Source organism: Aythya marila, assembly GCF_965140915.1.
Source record: "Aythya marila genome assembly, chromosome: 2".
NCBI classification, from domain to species: Eukaryota; Metazoa; Chordata; class Aves; order Anseriformes; family Anatidae; genus Aythya; species Aythya marila.
This window is the reverse complement of record NC_139043.1, coordinates 155,877,050-155,901,263: the sequence shown is the minus strand read 5'-3', so window position 1 is coordinate 155,901,263 and position 24,214 is coordinate 155,877,050. Positions and strand designations below refer to the sequence as shown.

The 24,214-nt window shown below is 57.5% G+C and overlaps 2 protein-coding genes across 2 annotated transcripts in view; both read left to right on the top strand.

The window, feature by feature from the left end:
• Positions 1–12,201, top strand: part of ZC3H3 (zinc finger CCCH-type containing 3) — a 121,715-nt gene extending 109,514 nt beyond the window's left edge. Inside the window, exons 10-13 of the mRNA XM_082752270.1 lie at positions 157–320; positions 1,221–1,429; positions 10,125–10,208; positions 10,296–12,201. Of these exons, the coding sequence (XP_082608396.1) occupies positions 157–320; positions 1,221–1,429; positions 10,125–10,208; positions 10,296–10,327 (489 nt within the window). The 3' untranslated portion in view covers positions 10,328–12,201. The remainder of the gene's footprint in view (positions 1–156; positions 321–1,220; positions 1,430–10,124; positions 10,209–10,295) is intronic.
• Positions 12,202–16,981: 4,780 nt separating this feature from the next.
• MAFA (MAF bZIP transcription factor A) lies at positions 16,982–18,590 on the top strand (the record flags this gene model as incomplete). Its single annotated transcript, XM_082752476.1, has 1 exon — positions 16,982–18,590. The coding sequence occupies exon 1, from the start codon at positions 17,715–17,717 to the stop codon at positions 18,588–18,590; it is 876 nt and encodes a 291-aa protein (XP_082608602.1). The 5' UTR covers positions 16,982–17,714.
• Positions 18,591–24,214: the final 5,624 nt, after the last annotated feature.

Below are 24,214 nucleotides of genomic sequence, written 5' to 3'. Positions count from 1 at the left end.
GCCAGCGTCTCTTCAATCATTTCCCACTGCCAAAAAGTGCCCCAAAAGTCCCCAAATCCCGGGGAGTGCTGCGGATTTCCCTCTCCTTGTGAGGATTTCGGGGGGGAGACGTCGCCACACTTCTTAACATCTCCCTCTTTTTCTTTTCCCTGGCAGTGCAAGAAGAAGCACACCCTGGTTTGCCCGGACTTCGCCAAGAAGGGTGTCTGCCCCCAGGGCGCCCGCTGCAAGCTGCTGCACCCGCGGAAGAAACGTCAGCCCCGAGGGGACAGCGCTGATCCCCCCTCCAAGTGCCGGCGGCTCTGCGAGGAGACGGGCAGGTAGGAAAGGAGCAGAAGGTTTGGGGATATGTCCGTGGCCTCTGGGGTTTTTGCAGCCCTTCCTCCTGGAGATGGAGGAGCTTTGGTGGTGAATCCACTGCAGAAAACCCATCCGACAGAACGGGGGCAAGAGGAGGGCTGGGGTGGTGCTAATTCCTCGCAGCCCATGGGCAGGTCTCGCCCTACCCATCACCGTCACTGTCACCTGGGGTTTTACGCTTTAAGCATACCAAAAATTAAAACCCAGCTGAAACGTGGGTTTTAAAAGCCCCCCAACTTGTCTAAAAGTCCTGGTTAGCAGGAGGAGGAAAGAGCAGCTTGCCTGCTTCGCCCCTCTGCAGCAGGATGGGGTGGATTTGGGACGGCACGGGGGACCCTACAAGATGCCCCCCACCACAGTGCCAGCCGGGTCCTGGTCCCCATCCCAGCCCTGCCTTGTATGGTCGCGGAGGGGACGAGCTCTCAACAGGCTCTGGACTTATCCCGGGTGACAGAAGAGCCTTGGAATGACACCCAGCTCACGTCCCCCGTGTGAATGAGGTGTAAAATAGCTCCTTGCTCTTTTTAGGTAAGAAGGCATGAGCGCGGGGCATCCTGCGCCCGTTCCCGGCCCCGGCTCGGTTCCTGGCATATCCTGCACGGGGAAGGGAGCACGCCCCTGGCCAGCTCGAAGAGTTTGAAAGCTGCCGGGGAGGTTTTTCCTTTATTAGCACCGTCACCAGAGATGTCAAAGCAAGCCTGACTGTCACGTTAGCTGGGCTCGCAAGAAATCAGAGACAAGAGGCAGCCCGGGATGGAGCCCGAGGATCCTCCGCGTACCCAGCGGTTCTCCTCAGCTTCTTCCCGTGCCCGCGATGCTGAGTGCTTCATTTTTCATTATTAATCTTCTCATTTTGCCAGGAACCGCCCAGCTCAGCCCTGCGATGACGGGGAAGTGCCCGGCCCCTCCGGCGCGGAGCAGGACGTGAAGTTTTGGAGAGACGCGGACGCCTCGCAAAGCAGCCGGCTCCAAAAATTGCCCTCCTTCATCTCCCTCCTGTCCTCCGCCTCCCCCGGGGACGAGGGCTGCAAAGTGGAGAGGGACGAGGACGAGCCAGATGACGAGCCAGGTAGGAAGCTCTGCACTGGTTTTGCCCCGCACTGCCCCGGTTCATTGAGTGGCTTTTCCCGTGTTTTTTTATGGGGTCGGTGGGTTTTATGGGTCCCCAAACCAGTTTACTGGGAGCCCAAACTGGGATGACGACTGGGACTCGCATCTCTGTACCCACAGGGGCAGCAGCCCCGATACTAATTCTCTCAGTGCTCCTGAAATCACGCCATAGGATTTTGTCCCCATCTTTTATCTTCGGTGGCTTCCTCCTTATCCTATAAATTACCCAATGATGGATCCAGTCTTGTTCCCATAACCCCAGCAGACCCGGGTAGGAGGGAGGAGGTCTCAGGGGGGTACGGTGATGCCTTGCCCTACTGCTGGACCCACAGAAGGCCGTGGTCTTCGGACCTCCACGAAAAAAATTCAGTTTTAGGATGAGCAAAACTCGGTAAGCTCGACAGCGAGCAGCTCCTGCCTTGACATTTTAAATTTGGGGTAAAACTCGGGGAAACGTTTCAGCTGGTTGACCTGACTGTGAAAAAAAAAAAACAAAAAAAAACAGGAGGGAATCGGTGAAGCAGGAGCCAAAGGAAAGGAAAGCAGGGAAGGAGTTGCAGATGTCTGTAAAAGGATCTGATGAGGAAGCAGTTTCCCTGCCAGGGGGATGCAGCCATCGGACACCCAGGTTTGCCTCTGCCCGGTGCTGGGATGCGTTTGGTGATTAAAAGCTCATCCTAACACACCGAGGGACCAAAGGGGAAAATGATAAGCAGAAACGAGAGAAAAGGAGCTCTGGCCACCAACAGGTTTCATCCTGGTCATCCCAGGAGGGCGCAGGATGAGGCTGCTGGTGGTGCTAGAGGATCTAAATGATTCACCGTGCCCAAATCACCTATAAAGCCAGGAGTGAGGGTATATTTGGGTGGTTAGGATGGGTCCTCACCTGGCTCCGGGTGTCTGCGATGCGGTTTTGGGATCTGTGCCCTCCCCGAGGGGCGGCTCTGCCCGTAACGGGGGGCGCGGCGCTAATATTCAGTTCCTGCTTGCAGACCCTGAGGGTGACACGCAAATTGGTGGGGTAGGAAATCAGGAGGAGGACAGGTTGCTATTACGGAGTGATCTGAATGGCTTGGTTAAACGCTCACAATTTCAGAAAATGCCCTTTGAATACTGGAAAATAGGGGAAGAAAGGAGGAAAGGCGCGTGCAGGAGGGAAGGTGCCGGTGGGGCAGGTGTTTGGGGATGACTTTTAGGGTCCAGCTTTTTAGGCTCACCGTGATCTTAACGGGGTCTCGGTGCACGTCCACAGCCTTGGGATGTGTAAAAAGGGGATTGGAAAAGGAGGGAGGAGGTGCTGAGCTCGATGCTGTCCTCACGTGGGGACAGACCCACCGTGAGTCCCCAGATGGAGACCCTGGTGCCCAGGACGAGCTCCTGGACATCTCTCGGTGCCTCCCCATCCTTCGTCACGTTTCCTTCTCAGGGCAGGGGCAGGAGGGAGCGCGAGCATCGTGCAGGTAATGGGCTCCTCCATATTTCACCTCCCAGTTAAATAGCCTGCGCCGGAGCCTAACTGGCCTCCCCGCGCTAATTGTCAGCGAGCGCACCAATGCAAACCATTCCAATCGAGTGCTAATTTAATTAGAAAGCACCCATTTTAGTTAATTTGTTCGAGAAGATCACGGAAAACTCCTGGAGAGAACAGATGTTCCCCTCTCCCCCGATGAACATTCAGGGGTTTGTAAATGGCTCCACTCAGCCTTGTTTAGGAGAGAAAAGAGGATTTTATAGCTGCAAACGACCCTTTCTGTAAACATTTTACAGCTCTCTGCACGTTTGAGTGACGATAAACCCCTAGCAACTCGGCGGGCTGCAAATTTGCGACCATACGGCTATCATTTTATTGTCATATTTCACGGTCGTAACGTTAATGGAAGATGCTCGCTACAGTCTTTTTTAACGGCTCCGCTGAGCACGCTCAAAAACGCTTTGGCTTTGGAGGAATTCATCGAGGTGCAGCGCTTCCAGTTTTGTTTACAGCTTTCACTTCTGGAGGAATCACTTGGAGAGCACAAATCCTCGCCGCCGCCCTCCCTGCCCGAACCCGCGCCGTGCTCGCTGCCGCTGGGGCTGATCCCGATCCCGTTTCGCCCTGCTGCAACCCCATGGGGCTGAAACCCTGTCCGAACACCTCCTGCTCCCAGCCCACATTTGGGGCTGGTTTCTCCATGCAAATCCTCGTGGTGGGATGCCTTGGGGAGGGTCTCCACCACCTGCAGCATCGCCTTCAACGCTTCTCCTGCTGGCGCGCGCTGTTTGCCCCAAATCTCTGCGTTTTGGCAGCTGGACGAGGCAGATGAGAGCCAGCCCTTTGGGTTGACGTGGCAAAAAATGCCCCGAAACCCTACAGAAGGCATCTTTGGGGCTGGTGATGGAAGGCTCGGGTGCGAGGGGGGTGTCCCAGGGAGCCAGCATCCTGCCAGCGTTGACCCCAGCAGGACCAAGTCGTTTCTCCTCTTGGTAGGGTCTGGTTATCCATTATCGTGGATAAAATACCAGGAACTCTCTTTTTAGTGTTGTCCCAAGCATCTCCTCATGGTCCAACCCTCTTGGTGGCCTCCACTCGCTCCAGTACGTCCCCATCTTTCTGTACTGGGGACCCTGAGGGCTCCAGGTAGATATCAAAGAGGTTTATTACAACGCCAGCAAAACCCCGAAAAGCACCACTAATGAAACGTTTATTGCACGCCTTAGCGCTGAACTTGGACTTCTTCCTGATAAAGCTGAAGCCTTTTGTTTACCCAGGGAAACAATTTTTTATGCCCTGGCTTATATCGATCCGTTATTCCTTGGGAACTTCCACCGAGGGTCTGGCTCCTCCTGCAGCTACCGAAGGCAGCAATTATTTGAGGGCAGGTCGTTGAAGAACGCAATTCCCCGTTAACCTGCTCTTCTTCGGCCAAAAAATAAACAAATAACCAGTTCTTTGGCCAAAAAAATGACCAAAAAAACCCAATTCTCTCTCTTCCATCCCAGTTACCTCCAGGATTTCTCTGGGGATCTGAGTCCTGGCTGGTGGCGGCGCAGAGGTCTTGGCTCTCCTGGTGGGGGTCATTGCCCGTTTTTGGAAGGACCTTGGCCATGGGGAAGTGATGAGGCAGTGGCCGTACATCTGGTCTGCTTCTGTGGCTTCTTCTTTGGTTGAGGCCACCTCCGTGGTGTCTTCTTTGGGTGGGATCACCTCCCCAAACGGGCTCTGCCTCTCCTGCTAGCAACTCCCCAAATCTTTGGGCAATAACTCCCCAAATCTTTGCTCTACCCCTGCTTAGGGGCGAGAAACTCAACGAGAAACTCAAACCGGTGGATCATCTAATAGGGGACATTGGATAGAGGACAGTAAGTTGGCTCAGGACACCTCATGGACACCGAAGCACGCACCTGGCCGGGTCCTCCACCAATTTGGGAGAGATGAGGAGACCAATGGAGAGCTGAGGAAAGGTTTTGGCCCCACGGAATGGCTCATCTCCTTTCTTTGGGGTCTTCTGCTCCGGTAGGATAATTTAAGAGGGTCTCGATGGCGAGCTGAGCACCAGCAGGAGAACCCATCTTCCTTCCTGCTGCTGCTCATCTCGTGGTTATCATCCAGCAAGGCTCAGGAGGAGCTCAGACCTTCGTGGGACCTTCCTGGATCTTCTCCTGGCACTTAGCAGATCTCCCCCGTGACGGTGAGCGGCGCGATGCTGCCGTGTGCGCCCGGCTCTCCTGCTCCTCACCAGCCCCGGGCTGCTGCACGCCCCGTCGGGCAGGCAGTTTAATTAGAGAGCCTCCAAACTCTTTCATAACCAAATTAACAAACCTCTAACCTAATTGCTTTCCTCATGCCAAATGGATCGAGCTATAGGTAGCGAGCTTTCCCGGTAACGTGCCGGCTCTCCTCGAGTCCTTAGCAATCCCATCTCCTCCTCCCGAGCCAGCAGGTGCTGGGTTTGGGGACCCAAAAGCACTGAGGGTTTGGGGGCTGTTTGAGGGTGGTCCCCGCAGCAGGACACCCTTGGGTTGTTCTCATCCATCCTGTTTTATCCATGTGCTGACTTCAGGCATCCGTCTCCTGGTCCTGGATGCTCCCAGCTGAGATGGAAGGTCCGAGAGTTAAGAAACTCCACTGATGTTTATTTAATTCCCTTCTTGCAAAGCGGCCAATTTATTCGAAACTTCCAGTAAAGCTGATGAGCGCCGTGGCTTTTTTCTAATTGGGCTCTCCGTCTGAATCAGAATCGCCCTTTCTCATCCCACACTTGAAAAAAAAAACCCTTTCTGATTCACTCCCTGCCTGCACCTCGCTGCCTGCACGTTTCCAATCCTCTTTCCTTATCGATTGATTGGCAGGCGAGGTTCAGACCTGCCAAGTCTCTCTTGTTTTCCTGAAATCTGCTCCTTCCATATTAATTTTCTACCCGTTTTTTAGGGTCTCATCCTCCTGGGATGGAGGGTCTGGAGACCAGGGCTTTCAGACTTTGCTTAGGATTTCTGAAGACCCTTCTCGTTCGGGCTGCCACTTGGAACCCCTGTCATGCCCCCCCTGAATTATTTAATGACCCGAAAGCTGGAGATGGAAGAACCCTTGATGATGACGAGATGATGAAATCCCATCTCCTTCAGCTTGGCAGGATAGGGCAGATGTTCAACATACCATACTCTGTGTTTTGTAGGGGTTGGGAGGCAGCCCTGGTGTTGTCTTTGAGGATAAAAACTTGATATTAGGTGGCAGGAGAGGGCCCCCTCCTGCCCAGGCACCTTCTAGCTAAATTAAAAACGTGAGGAGGAGCGGAGAAAGTTGGAGAGCGCTGCAGACGCCCCTCGGGAAACCATCAAAACCCCCCAGCAAGCTGCTTTTTTCCATCTGAAAACCTGTTTCTTGGAAATTCTGGGGCTTAGCCCTTTGCTGCCGGCCTTTCTATCCCTGCTTTTGTCCTTGGGCTTTGCAAAAAAAGGAAAAAAAAAAAAAAGGCCTCCCTCAGCCCAAGTTCCTCCGGAGCTGACTCAGCGGCAGGAAAAAAAAGCTGCTCCGGAGGCAGCTTCAGCCTCCGGGCTCCCCTCAAGTCACCGGGGAGCAGAAAAAGGGATATTTATCCTGGAAGGGTGAAAAAAATACACGTGGGATTTGGGGGAGAAGGGCAGGAATTTCTCCACCTGGGCCGTGCGTGGGCAGGGAGGTGCCGGGATGCGCCGCGGCGCCCCGAGCATCCCCTTCGCTCCCCGCCACTCCCGTCTGAGTAGCTGGGAGGCTGACGAAGCGCGGCTCTCCTGCTAATTGCAGCCCTCTCGTTAGCCTGGATTTGGAGAGGAGGCATCCCTACAACAGCCAGCTCTCTGGCGAGGCTTTGATGGAGGAATTTGGAAAATCGTTCGCGAGCTTTTGCCGTGCTCTCCCATCTTCCCCGCATCCCATCGCTTCGGGATTTGGGCGCCTTCCAGCGGCTGCACGGTCCCCGTGGATGCAGGACACCTCCTGCCGCCATCCTTTACCCCAGCTGCCTCCCAGCCTCACAAATTGGGGGGAAAAAAATCATTTTTCAGCACTCAACATCGAGCAGGGAGGGGATTTGGGGACAGAGAGCAAAGCCACCTCCCTTTGTCCCCCGTCCCGGGGGATTCCCCGCTGGCAGCGTCCCTCCAAATCCCCTACAACTCCCCCGTCCCATTCTCCCCCTTCCCTCGGCATCTGGCTGAGGCGGATTTTGTCTCACTTGGTGGGTGCAGCTGGAGCCGCTCGGCGAGGATGCGTCTGGGGGAAGGCCGGCTTTTATTGAAAAATCTAATGGTGCCACCTCAAGCGTGATTTACTGCCGTGTCCACTCCTCGGACTTGATAATATATTTCTATTAGATTTCCTCCTCCTCACTCCCTTCTCCCGGCGAAGAGTGGCAAGTTTCTCCGTCTGCCTGACACCTTCTTCGGCTTAGGCAAAATAAATGTTGATTTTCATCAGAAGTAAGAGCGCTGGAAGTCCTAATTCTCCGGCGAGGCTGACAAGCTCAGCAAAAGCGGCTCGGCTCGGCGCGGAGGGCTCGTGCACCAGCCCCGCGCCTCTCCTCGGGAGCGCTTCAATCATCGTAATGAAAAAGGGGCTTCTTCGCCCGGCTTTCGCTAACTAGAAATGATATACCTGGGTTCCTGGAAGATGGATTGTGTCGCTCCCGAAACGCAGAGGGGGTGGAAGGGAGGGAGGGAGGGAGGGAGGGAGGAGAGGGGAGGGAAGGAGCGGAAGGCGCGCGAGATGCGCCCCGAGATTGATCGCGCCATTTGCAGGATCCGCCGTGCGCAGAGGCAGAAAATGGAGTTGGGTTTGCGGGGCCGACGGCGTGCCGAGGTTCCCCCCCGGCCCCTTTCCACGGGCAGCATCTCCTCTACCTGAAATCGGAGGTGAGAAACCGGCCCCGATTCGCCTGGCTGCCCTTTTTACAACCCACTGTGATTTTATTCCGTCACCGCCGCCTCGTCTTTCCACCTTCATGGTGATTTTTTGGAGGAAGACTTTAAAAACCAGAGCTCAGCTCCATGGATAGGATAGAACAAAATTCTATAATTGTGGGATTTTAGGAAAATCAGAGCTCGGCTCTGTGCAACCCTGTACAGGAGTCAGGGAGTTAATTGCGGTCGATGTAGAAATCAGCTTTGGGTTTGTTTCTTTCCTTTTTTTTTTTTTTTCCCTCTCCCCCGAAAGAAATCTGGATTTCTCCTTCCGTAACAATATTTGCTTTGAATTGCAGAGCGTGGGCTCTCGTGCCGCTTGTAGGAAAATGAGCTAAGGACGTTTCTTCAGGGGAATTGAGCCGTTTGTAGGGTTCCCCTCGGACTGGGGCTGCAATCCTCGCGGGGCAGCGATGGGGAGATGCTGGTCGTCCCCTATCAGGCTGCTTGGGCAGCAGCCCCACTCCTCTGCTACCATTTCCCATGGGATTATAGCGCCCATATCCCCAATTTTAGGGATGCTGGGGTCACCTGGAAAATCAGGAGAGCCCTGAGAGGCTCGGCGGGGTGGGGGTGGCTCGCGCCGCCGCTCCTCGAACCGCATTAGGGTGACTGATGGCCGCGGCCGTCGCGGCTGCTCTGCAGCCCTCTGATGTATGGGTGTTATATTAAGGGTGGAAAGGTGCTAAATGAGCCCTCTTTATTTTACATAAATTAGCTCCCGAGCCATGTATCACTGCCACGGCGCCCGGCAAGTTTGGTTACCCAAGTTTAGAAGGGCAGAAGAGCTCGCCGACGCGACCCGACGCTTCCCCGCCGAGGGGACGTGGTGCTCGTGGGCTTCCCGGTGCTCGGATTGGCTTGGGGACACCCCTTTTGTAGGATTTCTGCAACGGGGGTGCTTTGGATGGCCAAAGAGATTAACAGGGGTCAAACCAGAGCCCGTTGTGTGCTGCTTATTCTCCAGTTTTATGACCAAAACGCCTGGGCGAGGTTTGGGCTGGGTCCTCTCCTTCTCCTCCTCTCTGCTCTCCTAAAATCCCAAATGATTTTGAAGTCCCAAATGAGAAGGGACTTCTCCGGGCGGAGAACTTGGTGAAGTTTGGGCTCTGTAGGGGCATCTGGGACCCTTTTATAGGGGCAGCGGGCACGGGGAGGCAGGGTTTGCTTTCCTCCTCTCCCATCCCTCCTTGCTCCTTTGCTTCCAGCTGTTCCTCGCGTCTGGCGGGCACCCAAAAAAGCGTTTTTTTTTCCCCTGCTTTTTCCAAGGGCTGGATGGGAAACGGCGCTGGGGGGACTCAACCCCGTGGGGACTCCCTCTGGGAGCAGGGCAGCAGCTGGAAGCCGAGAGCGGAAAGTCCCCGTGAAAACCAAAGCGGAGCTTGCCGGCGGCGGCGTAAATCCCCCCCGGGGGAGGAAGCTTCGCCTTCTCCACCTCCTCTCCGCTCCGAAACAGCAAAAAAACCTCGCCCAGAGCACCTGGAGGGGATGCTCGGGGTGGCTGAGCTTTCATCCCCCCAAAAAAAATCTCAGCGTCCTCGGGACGGGGCCCGGCCGCCAGCAGCAGCGCCGTTCCCAAGCGAATCCCCAAACCCTCCCGGCCTCGAGGCACCAGAATTGGGATTTGCCACGGCCTCGTCACCTCCAGGTGGCAAAAACCCATCAGCTCTGCACCCCCCCAACTCCCCTGGGTGGGTTTGGGTTCTCATTTTTCCCTCTGCTGCCTTGGATTTGGTGATGGGCGGCTCGGATGCGTGCTCCGGGTGCCTGGGCAGGTTGTGACACCCACCTTATGCTGCAATAACCTTTTTTTTCCCCATAACTATAGGATTTTGCAACCGATTCAGTATTCTGTGGTGGGGAAGGGACCTGTGCACACCCTCATCCCTTGCTGGGGGCTGAGGATGCTCGGAGGGGTTTGGGGAAGCCGCAAGCTCCATCCCAGCCACCACAAAACATCCGGCGGGGAAACACGGCCCCGGGAGAGGGGACAAATCCGCACCGAGAGGCTGGGGACATTTTTGGGGAGCACAACCGGGCTGAGCACCACGGGGGGACACTCATGTCCTCGAGGTTGGGCTGGCAGGGCAGTGGTGGAGCAGCACCCAGCACGGAGCCAGAAAATCCTCGCCGGAGCCAATTTCGGCTGCGCTCTCAGTTTCGGGGGCACGGCCACCTTTGAGGGAGGAGAGGTGGATGACATTCTCCCGATTTCTCCCTTTTTTTTTTTTTCCTCCCAGCTGGCACCAAGTGGAAAAGGACCTTGTCGTGGGCGGCCTCGCGGGACCCCGAAAACGCCTCTCAGGAGGAAGGTGGTGGCAGAGGTGAGCTTATCCCCCTCCGGAGGTGGAGCACGAAGCCGGGGCGCCGTGGGACACCTTCCACCTTTATTTTTTCTTTCCTCCTTCCAGGCAAACAGCTACAGATCAAGCCCCGGCTGTGAGCGTTGTCCCCGCGGCAGCCGACCAGCTCAGGAAAAGCCAAAACCAGGCTTCATCGCCTGGCACCTACCTCAGGACCCCGTGCCGGGACGTGGCACCCCCCTTTTTTTTTGCGTTGAGTTTTGGGATGTGGTTTGGCCAGGGAGCCCGGCAGCGGCGCGGAGGGAGCGGCGCCCAGTCCGTGTGGCTCAGGGAGGTGGTTTTGTTGAAGCTGTTTTGTTTTTTTTTATTATTATTTTCCCAATAAATTCTCTTTTAAGGTGGTTTATTTAAGGCTGAAGGGCACGCGGGCGCTGCTCGGATGCGGGACCCGAGCACCCTGCGGTCGGCCACGGCCACGTGCCCGCCTCCAGGTTTGGGACAACGAGCCTGGTGGTCTCAAGTCATCGTGGTGAGATGTAGCAGGGCGTAAAGCCCCCGCCTGGCTCCGCTTTCCCAAAATCACAGCCCACCTGCATCCATCCTGCTCCGTCCCTTCTCTTTAGGAGTGTTTGGAGCGGAGCCACGTGCCAGGCATCACCACGGGCCAATTCCCTCGCAGCACGCCCGTCCCAGCGGAGTTTTTGCTCTTTTGGAAGACCCCAACCAGCTCTTTTGGGGTTTTGTGAATCCGGACGGGAGCAAATCAAGCCTCCAGGCTGGTAGGAAATAACCCCGGGACCGCAGCTGCTCCACGCGTCGTGGGCACATCCTAAATGTCGAGCCGTTGTCCCTGCTGTGGTGTGCATCTAATATCTCACGGCATGGGTGTGATGAGCTGTACAAATCTCAGCTCCCCCCGGCCGCTTGCTGGCCAGCCAGTGCTGTGGGGCTTTTTTTTTGCATCCGTGGGTTTAATTTCAGCCCCAAATTCAGTTTGCTTTCGCCCTCTCGGGTGCGATTTTGAGGACGGGGAGGCAGGATTTGCCCACCCGCTGTCCCGAAACAGCAGCCCCCGGGGGCAAACTCAATCTAGGAGCCCTTTGGGGAAGAGGCAGGGCTGCACAAAGCAGGGCTGCGTGCCCCGTGGGGACATTTTCCTGGCTCTGCCTGCCCGTGCCAAAATATTTGTGCACCAAACCCCTTTTTGCTCGCTCCCCACGCGCGCAGCACCCTTCGCCCTGCTGCTGGCAGAGCTCGGCCGCTTTCTTTACACCCCCGAGCCCCTCCTCGGCGTTTCCAACCCGGAGCCAGCTTCAGCAGGCACGGGGGGGTGAGCTCAGGGGGTGCTCGGTGTCCCCGGGGAGCTGGCACCCAGCTGGGCTCGGCCGCGGGGTGGGCGACGAAGCCACCGCGCCGCAGCGGGCTCAGCTGCAACCGCGGCTCCGGCAAGGCTGACGGCTGCGTTTTCACCCCCTCCACGATCCCAAAGGGGGGTTCACATCCCCGAACGAGCTGGGTGAGTGCACCCCACCGACATGGGGTTGTTGTCACCCCATCCACACCCCGCCTGGTTCCTTTTTGGGGTCGCGGGATTTATGGCAGGAAACCTCCCCCCCCCCCAATCCCGGTCACGTTTCGCCCCAAGTGCCTGGCGCACGGCTCGGGGCATGGCAAACCACCGAGGGCCCTATTAATTAATTAATGCCTGTCGCCTCCCTGGGTTCCTCGTTATGGGCAGCCAGGGGGTTTAATGCCACGTGGAGGCGAGCTGGGGGTGGCCGTGTCCCCAGCATCCCCCCCGGTGTCCCCCTTCCTCGGTGCGGCGGGCAGCGCACGGCGTGTGTACGGAGCTCTCCTCGCCCCGAGCTGTTTTTAATAAAGATGTCATCCCGCCCCCCTCCCCACCTCGTTACCTCCACGTCTTTTATTAACCTGTGCGTTTTGATATTTAAATAAAGGAGTTCCTGCCTGGAAAGCAGCGCTCGTCTTTCAGCGACGTGGGGTTTTGGGGGTGGTTGTAGGGGGGGAAACAGGCACAAATCCCCCTCCTGGCAGAGGGGCTGCACCCCTAAAACCCGAATCTTCCAGCGTTTGGTTTTTAAATTGGCTGAAAAAAACCTCCAGGAGGGGTTGGCCAGGGAAAGGTGTTTTTATTTTTTCCCATTTTCTAAAAAAAAAAAGCCGTTTTTTCTTCATGTGGTGCCCGGTGGTGTCGTGTCAAAAACCGAAATTCACCCCAAATCACCCTGGAGGAGACGGCGAAGTCCCCGGGGGTGGCCAGCGAGGGGTGACAGTGGCCGAGGAGCTTTGGCAGCTCTGGTACCATCCCCAGCCCAGGGGCACGAGGCTGCAGCCCCCGTTACCGAGCAGGCTAACGAGGATTAAAGCTCGCACCAAAATAATTAAGCGAGGCAAAGGCTCCGAGAGCCCCGGCTCTGCCGCCCACCGGTTCCTTCCCGGGGAATATCCTAATTTATTTCCAGCTGTCATTAAACCGCTGCTGTGGGGTGATTGATTTCCGAGCAGGGATAAACGCGGCCCCCGGAGGGGTGTCACGGAGCCCTGGTGGGTTTTTTGCCCCCTCCCCAGCAGCCCCGATGGCTCGGTGATGGGCACGGGGTGGCCAAAGGTGCCGCGCGAGCCCCACAAGGGACAAACCCCAGGGGACAGCAGCTTTTTGGCAGCGAAGGGGGCCCCGGGGGGGGACACACACGCACACACGGGGCTGTGTTTCTGCAGGGCACACCGTAAACATTTCCTGGAAGTCCCTCCCGTGTGGGCCAGGGCTGCTGGCACAGCTCTTGGTCCCCTGCCGGGGAAGCAGGTGCCGGGGGAGCATCGCCCTCGGGCTCGCTTAGCGGGGTGGCCGTCCCCCTAGTCCTATCCCAAAGGTGGGGGGCACAACTCTGGGCAATTTTATCCCCCCCCCCGGGACAAAAATTGTCACTCGGGGATGATTTTTAATCCTCCCTAGGGGCTGGATCCAAGCGAGGGGACGAGCACCGAGAGGGTGCCACCGGCCCCGCGGTGAGGCAGGGTGGGCACCCCCCGTTACCCCGATGGGGACGGCCACCTCGTTGTCCCCACGATGGCCACCCGGGGCCACCAGCCAGCACCCCACCTTCTGATTTCACACCCGGGGAAACCGAGGCAGCACCCTTATGGGATCAAGGCACCCGGCCCCGCTCCGAGGGTTAAAGGATCGCCCGAGCTGCCCGCTCTAAAAGCACGGGGTGACGCCACCCCGCCGCCATCCTACAGCCTCCAACCTGGTTATGTCACTCGACCTCCCGCGAGTAAACTTAGATGACCGAGCTGCTCGGCGTGGCGGGGAGGGACGGGGGACGGGGACATGCCACGGGGCCCTCGGCCGCCCCACTGTACCCGGCCGCCCCGCTAAAAATACCCCCCAAGAGGGCAAGCGACGACGGCCCCGCTTGGAGCCCGGCCCGGCCCTAATCCCTCCGTGGCTCTTGGCCACCGTGGGCGGCTGCTGCTAACGCGGATCGGGGCCGGGTGGCCCCTGCGGGAAGGGAGCCCAAAATTTTGGGTGCCCCGAGGGTGTCCCAAGGGTGCCACGGGGCCATGGTGGCACGACAGCGGGGAGGTGGCACCCACGGGGTCCCCGCATCCTACAGGCACCGCCTTTGGGGTCACAACTGGGCTGCAAAATCTGCTTATATTTTTTTTTTTGGTGTTTTTCCCCTTTTTAGGAGTTTAAGGTTAGAGGGGCACGCGTGTGGTTTCATTCCCTGCGTTTTCCAAGCTGGAGGAGCGGCGTTTTAATTTCTTTTTTTTTTTTTTTTTTTGCTAGGAAATGGAGAAAAAGCGGTTAAAATCCCCCCACAAAAATAAATGAATAAATAAATACTATTTAATTTTTTTTTTTGTACTCCCTGGCTCGGTTTGCTTCGGGTTTTCCCCCAGATTTTCCCTCTCCAGCCTCACCTCTGCCTGTAACCGTGTCCCCCTCCTGGGGTTGGGACAAAGCCTCCACCCCCCCACCTCTGTTTTATTTTGGTAGAAGGAGGACGGGGAAAGGGATGAAAACCACCCAGCCCCCCCCGATTTTATCCCTGCTGTTTCAGGATAAAGGGTTTTTCCTCCTTCTTCCCTTTCCCTTTCCCTAGAAAAAAAAAAAAAAAAAAGAAAGGAAAAAGGGGAAAAAAAAAAAAAAAAAGAGAAAAAAAAAAGGAAAAAAAAAGAAAAAAAAAAAGAAAGAAAAAACCCTTTTTGCATGAATACAGCCCAAAACAGTCCTTGCTTCTAACCGGGCAGGGCCCTGTCCCAAAGGGACTGAGTGGGTATCGGGGTGCTGGGGGCACGAGGATGGAGGGGACCCCATGGGACGGAGCCTTGGGGTCAGGCTGGGCTGGTTGGGAGCTGGCGGCCCCGTGCCTCAGTTTCCCCCAGTCCCCTGGTTGTGGGCAGCCCCGGAGACCCCCGTCCCTCGCCCCGCAGCGCCCGTTCCCACCCTGACCCCAAACCCTGCAGCCCCCGTGTCCTTCCCCAAGCGGCCTCGTCCCCTCCGTGCTGCAGCCTCGGCAGCCACGAGGTGGCAGGGCTCGGAGCCTCGGGGCCGCATCCAGCCCAGGACCACGGCCTGTAGGGTGCTCAGCACCCCGGCACCCCGATACCCCAACACCCCGACACCCCAGTACTCCAGCACCCCAATACCATGACACCCCGACACCCCAGAACCCCAATACATCGGCACCCCAACACTCCAGTACCCCGACACCCCAACACCCCAGCATCCCAGTACCCCAACACCCCAGTACCCCGACACCCCAGCACCCCAATACCCCAACACCCTGACACCCCAGTACCCTGACATGCTAACACCCCAGTACCCTGACACCCCAATACCCCAGCACCCCAACACCCCAGTACTCCAACACCTCAGTACCCCAACACCCTGACACCCCAGCACCCCAACACCCCAGTACCCTGACAACCCAATACCCCAGCATCCCAACACCCCTACACCCCAGCACCCCAATACCATGACACACCAGCACCCCAATACCCCAGCACCCCAATACCTCGACACCCCAGCACCCCAATACCCCAGCACGCCAGTACCCCGACACCCCAGTACCCCAATACCCTAACACCCTGGTACCCCAACACCCCAATACCCCGACAACCCAATACCCCAATACCCCAGTACCCTGACACCCCAGCACCCCAATACCTCAACACCCCAATACCTCAACACCTCAACACCCTGACTCCCCAACACCCCAATACATCAACACCCCAACACGCCAACACTCCAGCACCCCAATACCCTAACACCCCAATACCCCAACACCCTGACACCCCAACACCCCAGCACCCCAATACCTTGACACCCCAGCACCCCAATACCCCAGCACCCCAACACCCCAGTACCCCAACACCCCAGTACCCCAACACCCCAGCACCCCAATACCTCAACACCCTGACTCTCCAACACCCCAATACATTGACACCCCAACATGCCAACACTCCAGCACCCCAATACCTTGACACCCCAGCACCCCAAAACACCAACACTCCAACACCCTGACACCCCAGTACCCCAATACCTCGACACCCCAATACCTCAACGTCCCAGCACCCCAACACCCTGACACCCCAGTACTCTGACACCCTGACACCCCAATACCCCAGCACCCCAACACCCCAGTACTCCAACTCCCCAGCACCCCAATACCCCAGCACCCTAACACCCTGACACCCCAACACCCCAGCACCCCAACACCCCAGTACCCCAACACCCTAGTACCCCAATACCCCAACATCCCAACACCCCAATACCCCGACACCCCAACACCCTGGTACCCTGACACCCCAACAGGGGGATCCCATAACCCACGCTGTCCCTTCCCTGCATCACCCTTCCCAAAGGTGCCGTCCCGCCTCAGAGCTGCGTTTTGCTGCGTTTCACCTGGATTTTACCGTTTTTCCCCCCAATTTGATGGTCTCGAGCTGCCTCGTGCGAGATTCCCACCCATGAGGTGGCCCCAAAAATGGGTCTGGCACCCGCTGGGGGAACCCAAAGGTACCGGGGGCACCTCCAGCAGGTGCCGGTGGTCCCTGGGCACCAAGAGTTGATAGGAACAGATTAAAAAAAAAGGTGAAAAAAGCAAGAAAAGGGATCGGGGAGGTTTGGGAAGGGTGCTGGGTGCTCACAGAGCTGGGAAAAGTGGGGTGGGGAAGGGGCTGCGCCCAGTTTTGGGGCCTGGTACCCACGGGAATGGGACAGGATGGGGCGGGAGGTGGTGGCCCTATAGGGAGAGGTGTCCCGGAGGCGGGCGCGTGATTTGGGGTGAATAACCCCAGTTTTGGGGTTTTCCTGTCATTTTTGGAGGAGGGAGCGGTTTATTCCTGCAGCAATCTGATTGTCGCTGCTCTCACCGAGCTGCGGGGCTGCAGCCCCGTGGTGGGACTGGGGGGGGGCTCCCCAAAAGCGTCCCCAAGAGGGGGTCCCCAAAAGGGTCCCCAAGGGGGGGGGTCCCCAATTTCCAGCGCCGAGCTGATTGACAGCCGGCCCGGGGGCGTTGCCATGGGGACATGCTAATGAGCCCGCGCATCCTCCTCTCTGATTGGCTGCTGAGGATCAAGCCACGCCCCGGGGGGGCGTTCCCAAGCCCTTCTCCCCGTATATAAGGCGGCGGCTCCATTCCGCGCCCGGCAGTGGCAGCGCCGAGCACCGGGGGGGCGGCCCCGGGAGCTTTCGCCCCGGGGTCTTGGGGGAGGGTGGGGGGAAAAGGAGGAGGAAGAGGAGGAGGAAAGGGGCAGAGGAAGGCTCGCAGCAGCCCCGGGGGTGGGGCCGGGGCAGGTGCCAGGGGCTGCAGAAAAGGGGGAGGGCAGGACCCTGCCGGCTCCTCGCTATTGCGCTCCGGCCGGAGGCTGGAGAGCGGCCGGTCCCGCACTGCCGGGGCTCCCGTTATCAGGGGACCCCCCCCGGAGGCCGAGCTCCAGAGGAGGAAGAAGAGGAGGAGGAAGAAGAGAGGAGAGCCGTCGGAAGCGGCTCCCGGAGGCCGGCTGAAGGCAGCAGCAGCTCAGCCTCGCCGGAGGTTCCCGGAGCGGCGACCTCGGAGGCAGCCGGCGGAGGACGAAGAGCCTCGGAGGAGGCTGCCGGAGCCCGGTTGAAAGCAGCGGGGGAGCCCCGAGGAGCCCCCCCCGAGGCCGGCCTCATCTCGGAGGGGCTGCCCGCCCGGCCTCACCTCGGAGGCTGCCGGCGGAGCCCAGCCTCGCCGGGGGCTCCTTTCTCTCTGCCTCCGCTTCGGAGCCTCCACCGTCGGATCCCAGCCTCGTCGGGGTCTCCTCTCTCCGGAGCCTCCTCATCCTCGCCGGAGCCTTCCCGATCCCTCCCGTCGGCCTCCCCCGTCGGAGGGAGGCCGGCCTCGCCGCCGAGCCCCGCGCCGAGCGGTGGTGCCACGGAGGAGGAGGAGGAGGAGGAAGAAGAAGAAAAAGAAGAAGAAAAGGAGGAGGAGGAGGAGGACAGCACCCTTCGGCCTCCCTCCATGGACTGAGATGGCCTCGGAGCTGGCCATGAGCGGCGAGCTGCCCACCAGCCCCCTCGCCATCGAGTACGTCAACGACTTCGACCTGATGAAGTTCGAGGTGAAGAAGGAGCCGGCGGAGGCCGAGAGGCTGTGCCACCGCCTGCCCGCCGGCTCCCTCTCCTCCACCCCTCTCAGCACCCCTTGCTCCTCCGTGCCTTCCTCGCCCAGCTTCTGCGCCCCGAGCCCCGGGGGGCAACCCCCGGCCGGTCCCCCCACCGCCTCCTCCTCTTTGGGCTCCAAACCGCAGCTGGAGGAGCTCTACTGGATGTCGGGCTACCAGCACCACCTCAACCCCGAGGCTCTCAACCTGACCCCCGAGGACGCGGTGGAGGCGCTGATCGGCGCCCCCCACCACCACCACCAGCACCACCACCACCACCCGCCGCAGGGCTACGAGGCTTTCCGCCCCCCGGCTTTCGGAGGCGAGGAGCTGGCGCCGGGCTCCCACCACCACCACCATCACCACCACCACCACCACCACCTGCGGCTGGAGGAGCGCTTCTCCGACGACCAGCTGGTGAGCATGTCGGTGCGGGAGCTCAACCGGCAGCTGCGGGGTTTCAGCAAGGAGGAGGTGATCCGCCTCAAGCAGAAGAGGAGGACCTTGAAGAACCGCGGCTACGCGCAGTCCTGCCGCTACAAGCGGGTCCAGCAGCGGCACATCCTGGAGAACGAGAAGTGCCAGCTCCAGGGGCAGGTGGAGCAGCTCAAGCAGGAGGTGGCCCGCTTGGCCAAGGAGAGGGATCTGTACAAAGAGAAGTACGAGAAGCTGGCGGCCCGGGGTTTCCCCCGGGAGCCATCCCCGGCAGCCGCCCCCAAAGCCGCCGCCGACTTCTTCATGTGAGCCCGGCCCCTTTGGGGAGGTTTGGGGGGGAGGTTGGGATGGGGGGGAAAAAGGGGGGTGGCTCGGGGGTTTTGGGGAGCATCCCCCGATCCCCCAGCTCGGCTTGAACCGAAATCCTAGTTTTCTTTCGGAAATACGGGGAGGGGGAGCTGGAAATGGAGTGTCCCCCCCCCCTCCATACCCGCTGGGGGGGGCGGCGGACCTGGAGCAGCCTGCATGCGGGACGTGTAGGGCGCGCCCCCCCGGCAGCGCCAGCGCCAGCCCGGTGGCTTCTTCCCCCCCCCTTTCCCTTCAGCCCTGCGTGCTTAACACCCCCCCCCCCTTCCCAGACCTCTCCCCAAATTATCATTAATTTCGGGGTGTCCCCACGGATCTGCCCGGGGGGGCCCCGGCAGCGCTGCGCCCTGCCCGCACCCCGCGCCGCCCTCCCGGCCGGCGAACCTGAGCCCCCCCCTCCCCTCCCCTCCTTTAACTTATTCACCCCTGTACATATGTAGAAATTAGTTAGTTTTCTGCCTTTTTTTTTTTTTTTTTTTTCTGAGCCTATATTTTGCTTGGTGATTTACGGGGAAAAGAAAAAAAAAACGACAAAAATCCTTTAAAAAAAAAAAAAACACGAGTCTTAAAGTTTGTATGTAATAGCATGCAAATAATATCCGAGTTAATTTAATGATGTTGGGAAGAAGCCGAATGCACTATATACAGGAATCAATTGGGTTAAATAATACTGTTGTTTTATAGAGATTTAAAATTATCTATGCTCTTAAAAAAATAAAAATAGTGGGGGCGGGGGGGGGGAGAGGTAACAATTCTAGGGTGACCTGAAAGGCAATATAGTAATATATGGACTGCAAACGGTTGGCTGCTATCTCACTATGCACCAGATTTATTTATTAACCCTCGGGAAACGAAATATTATTTTAACCTCGGTGTCGAAGGAAGGAAGGAAAGGAAAATGCACATTTATTTCTTGCGCAAAAAGAGGAGGAGGAGGAAAAAAAAAAATGAATTCGTGCAATTGCGCTTGAAGCGGAAGCAGGGTCGATCCTGCACGGAGGAGTGGGATGTTGTTTTTTTAAAAAAAACAAAAACATGTTGCTTATTTAAAAAAGAAAAACCACAAAAAAAATAATCTTGGGGGGTAAAAAAAAAAAAAAAAGAAAAAACACAAGGGTTTTGTGGACAAAGCGAGCTTTGGAGCCTGGTGCATTTTAGGTACTGATCGTGCGAAGCGTTTTTAACGACCTGTTGTTTCGATTTGTGACGGTTTTAACGATGTTGCATCAAGATAAAAACTTATATTCAACTAGAGCCTGGGTCGGCTTTTCTCTCAAGCGGGGACCCCCGCAGCCTCGCCTTTCGTTTTGGGATTTCCTTCCTCTTTCCCATTTAGCCCGGTACCGATGCGAACCCTCCCGGGGCTTGGGGGGCTCGGGGAGGGCAAACCCCACGTTCCCCCGGCTCTGCTTTTTGCTTTTCACTTTTCCTGCCTCTCTTTTCCAGCCGGGAACCCACGTTTTCCCCGGCCGATGGGTTCTGGGCTCCCCGGAGACCTCCGTCCCCGTGGCCGCCGAAAAGTCACCTTCGCCCCAGCCCGGTGACTGCGGATCCCGTTGGACCCCAGGCTGCCCGACAGCGAGCCGCTGGCTTTGATTTTAAACGGTAATAAATGGCTTTCTTTTTTTTTTTTTTTTTTTTTTTTTTATTCCCCCCCTTTTGGCTGCTCCCTTCTGAGTTTTGTAATTAAAAGAGGGGGAAAACTTAAAAACAAGAAACCAACCCTTTCCCTTCTTCATTTTTTGCAAATGTTTTGGGGTTGGCCGGGGAATTGTGCGTTCCCGGCGGCTCCGTGCCGCGCTGCTGGAGAGCCCGGGCACAGCCGTGGCCACTCGCTCCCTGCTTTTCCCTGGCTGTTTGCGACAAAACCCATGCTCTGAAGTCCTTCTGAACTTTTTTGTAGGTATATTTTTCATATTTTTCCCCTTATTTTTGCCCCAGGGGCTGCGGCAAGGTTCCTTCTGGCTCCCTCCTTAAATCCGCTTCCCGGGGCGGAGAAGCCCTGTGGCGCTGATGCAGCCCCCCTGGGGCCCCTCTGTCCTGCTTTCCCTGGCCTCTTCGGGCTTTTTGGGACCAGAGGTGTTGTTTTTTATTTAGGATTTTTCTTGGGGGAAAAGCTCAGCTGCTCTGGGTCAGGCTTATTGAGTTTTTGGGATGGGAGCTGGGACACACGGAGGGATCCGTGATCCCGTGCCTGATGCGCCAGGGCTGGGCTGAAAGCTCTGGGGGGAGGACTGTGGGGTTGCCCACCCCCTTTTCCTAGTTTTATTTCGAGCCTGGGAAGTTTTGCCATCCCCACCCCTGCCTCTGCAGCCAGCCCTGCTGCCCTGCTCGGCTTCCATCGGGGCATCGCTTCCTCTCCTCGCTATTTTTTGGGGGTGGCTTGCAGCTTCCCGGTGGGGTTCAGCCCACTTCTCTGCACCACCTCTTCCTCCCGGTGTTCCCCCCATACCTTCCCCTCCTCGGCACGTTTCTGAGAGTGTTCCCAGCAATCCTCTTTGTGATTAAATAAGGAGAGTTTGGGGAGGAGAGGAAGGGGTTTGGGGCCAGCGGTTCCCCGCACCGCAGCGGCGCTTGGGGCTGCGTTTGTGCCCCTGGTCCCGGTCACCCTGCTCCGTCCTCGCTCCTCCTGCCCGTCTTTCTCTGCTATCCCCATCACATCTGTGGGGTTTACGATGCCCCAGCTCTGGTTTTGGGGGAGCTCTGTCCCATGGGGTCTTGTCCCGGGGTCTGCTGCGATGCTCTGCAAACCCCGGGACAGCTGCAAGCGGCTCCTGCCCCCGATGCCTTTCCCTGCCCATTCGGTGCAGTGCGGGCAGTGGTTTGGGGCTGAGCACTCCTGTTGTTTTTTTTTGTTTCTGTTTTTTTAACCAACCCCTTGTTTTTTGGGAGCAGATCCGTTCCTACATGCCCCATCAGCCCATTTTGGCGATCGCAGCATCACCCGCTCCCCTTCATCCCTGACCCTCAGGGCATTTCTCCGACCCATTCTCCTTCCACTGCTGTGATTTATTTTTATTTCACAACCCCTGCTCCCCTCCCACCCCCATTTAAGTTCTTCCAGCGCCTCCTGAAAATCTCCTAAGCAGGGGAAAAAAAGCCCTGGAAAAGGGCACAGGGTGTTACAGCCTTGTATCAACAGTGGGGACCTGGTCCCCAAGCCACTTTCCTACGTGGGGGACCACAACAGCTCCTGGGGACATTTGGGGGCAGAGTCGCTCCTCTTCTTTGCTCATCTTCTGTCCCCTTTCAGCATTGGGGTGCAGGGGGCAGGGACCCCAAGTGTCCCCATCACCCCGACTTGCTCCTGGCACTGCCCCAGCCTTGTAGCTGCTGCTGGCAAACCAATAACAAAAAGTAAAGGGGTTCATCCCCAAAAAGGAATTACTTTCTGAATTATTTTCTTGCTGGGGACAGGACTGAGCCCAACCTTGCATCGTGCGCCAGGGAGAGAGGGGTCCAGGCAATGCCTGCTGGTACTTTTGGGGTGTTTGGGGTGCAAAATCATGGCTTGTGCAGCACGTTGGGGCTGTGTGTGCACTGGCAGTGTGTTGTGAGTGCTGTACGTGCTCAGGGCACACGTTTTGGGATGGAGGTGTGGGGGACCGCACGGTTGCAGCGTGTCACGGGAGCGTGTATGAATTTTGGGTTGCTCTGTCCCAGTTTTCAGATTTTTCTGCCCATGTAACAGCCCTGGAGTGGGGCAACCACTTCTCCTTAACCCCTTTGGGGTCTGTGTGGGGCTGTAGGACCCGGGGCTGTTCCTAAAACACTTCTCGGCTTCATCCTCGCCGCTGGCTCCAGCGGCCACGGGCATTGCAGGGCTGGGAAATAACCGCAGCCTTCTCCTCCAGCTGGCCCACAGATGGGTTTTGCACCACTCTCCCTGCAGGCAGAAGGGTAATTTTGGGGGACGCAGCTCCCAAAAGCTGCGGTACCCCGGGGCTCCTCGCCCAACCTCCCAGCACCAAGCGGCTTTCCGCAGAGGGGGCAGAACGAACACCGCACCGGGCCGCTCGATGCGGCATCGCCGGAGCACCCCTGGCTCATCCCTCGTCAATTATTGATGCTAACACTCGGCAGGTTTGCCACCGAGCTGCTGCAGTGTGCTCTGCACAAGCCCCGACATCTTGGTAACATGAGCCCCTGCTACGGCCCTGGGATATTCGGTCGTGGCCGGGAGGCTCCTCGGCATGAATTTGGGGCTGCACGAGCTGGAAGAGCATGAATTGGCCAAATTTCCTGCAAAAATAAACCCCTGGTGAAACGAAAGCCCTGGTGGGTTCAGTGCTGGTCTCAGGGCTGGTAGGGCGAGCTGTCCCTGCTGTGGGTTGGAGCGGATATTTTTTGGCTCAGGGTAGGTTTTAGGTTCTGGCTCAGCTGCCGTTTGCCGTTCTCCACGCTCCTGGCTCCTTCCTCGGGGCTCCCCTGTCCCCGGGAGCCAAACCCTGCCCTGCTCCCCATAGATAAATACACCTATAGGTATAGATCATGCTGGAAAAACACAGCTAACCTCCTTCCAACAGCTCATGGGCTCGTTCACTCTGGCATTTGCCCAGCTCGTCCTTGTGGCTGGGATTTACTCCGAGCTCATCGCTTTTGCACCGACATTGCTGGGATCCTCCCGGCTGGATGCCAAGCAAGAAATCCCTGTGCACCGTGAACAGGAACACAGCTGGGTTGTGATCCCCAAAAATCCTAATTCTGGGTGTTCTGAGCTCTCACAAGTTTATTTTTTTTTTTAAGGCTCTGAGCTTGCAGAGCGCTGGCACAGGGAGCTGGGTTTGTGGTCCTGCAGCATCCAACCTCGGGGCATCACCGGCTCCGGGCCCTGGAAATAATAAAAAAAATTCCCCCACATGGCTGGACTGAGAGTGTTAATGGGGAAAGGGCACGGTGGGGGGGGGGGCTGCTGTGGGAGGGGGGTGTGGGGTGGGATATGGGGGAGGTGGGAGGCAGGATATGGGATATAGGATGCAGGATATGGAATGTGGCACGCAGGAGGTGGGAGGTTGGACGGAAGATATGGGGCAGGTTATGGGACATCGGATGTGGGATGTCACATACAGCATGCAGAGTGTTGCAAGTGGGATGTAGGATGGCAAATAGGGGACTTGGGATATAGGATATGGGGTGTGGGGTGCAGGATTTGGGGTATGGGATGCTTTCCTCTAGCAGCCCCCTTGGTGGTTTGGGTGGTACCCATGTCTCTGCCATGGCACCGTGTGTTGGCTGTGGCTGCTGCTGTGCTGGACCATAAATGAAGAGAGAAGATTTTGGATGCTGGAGCACAAGGAGAGAAGATTTCGGGTGCTGGAGCCTGGCACTTCCCTAACGGGATAGGTTCCAGCAAGGACGCGGTGCCAGTTGTCACCACCACAGCAAGTCACTCCTGGTACATTTATTAACAATTTTGGGGAGCTATTACTCCTTATTTCCCATCACTCCAGGTAGGATTTATAGGATAAACTGATGTGTAACTATGCAATAGGATTCCCATGTGCACCAAAATCCTCTGCGGTGTCACCGACCCCAGCGCCTTGTCCCCCACATGCCCCATGCTCCTC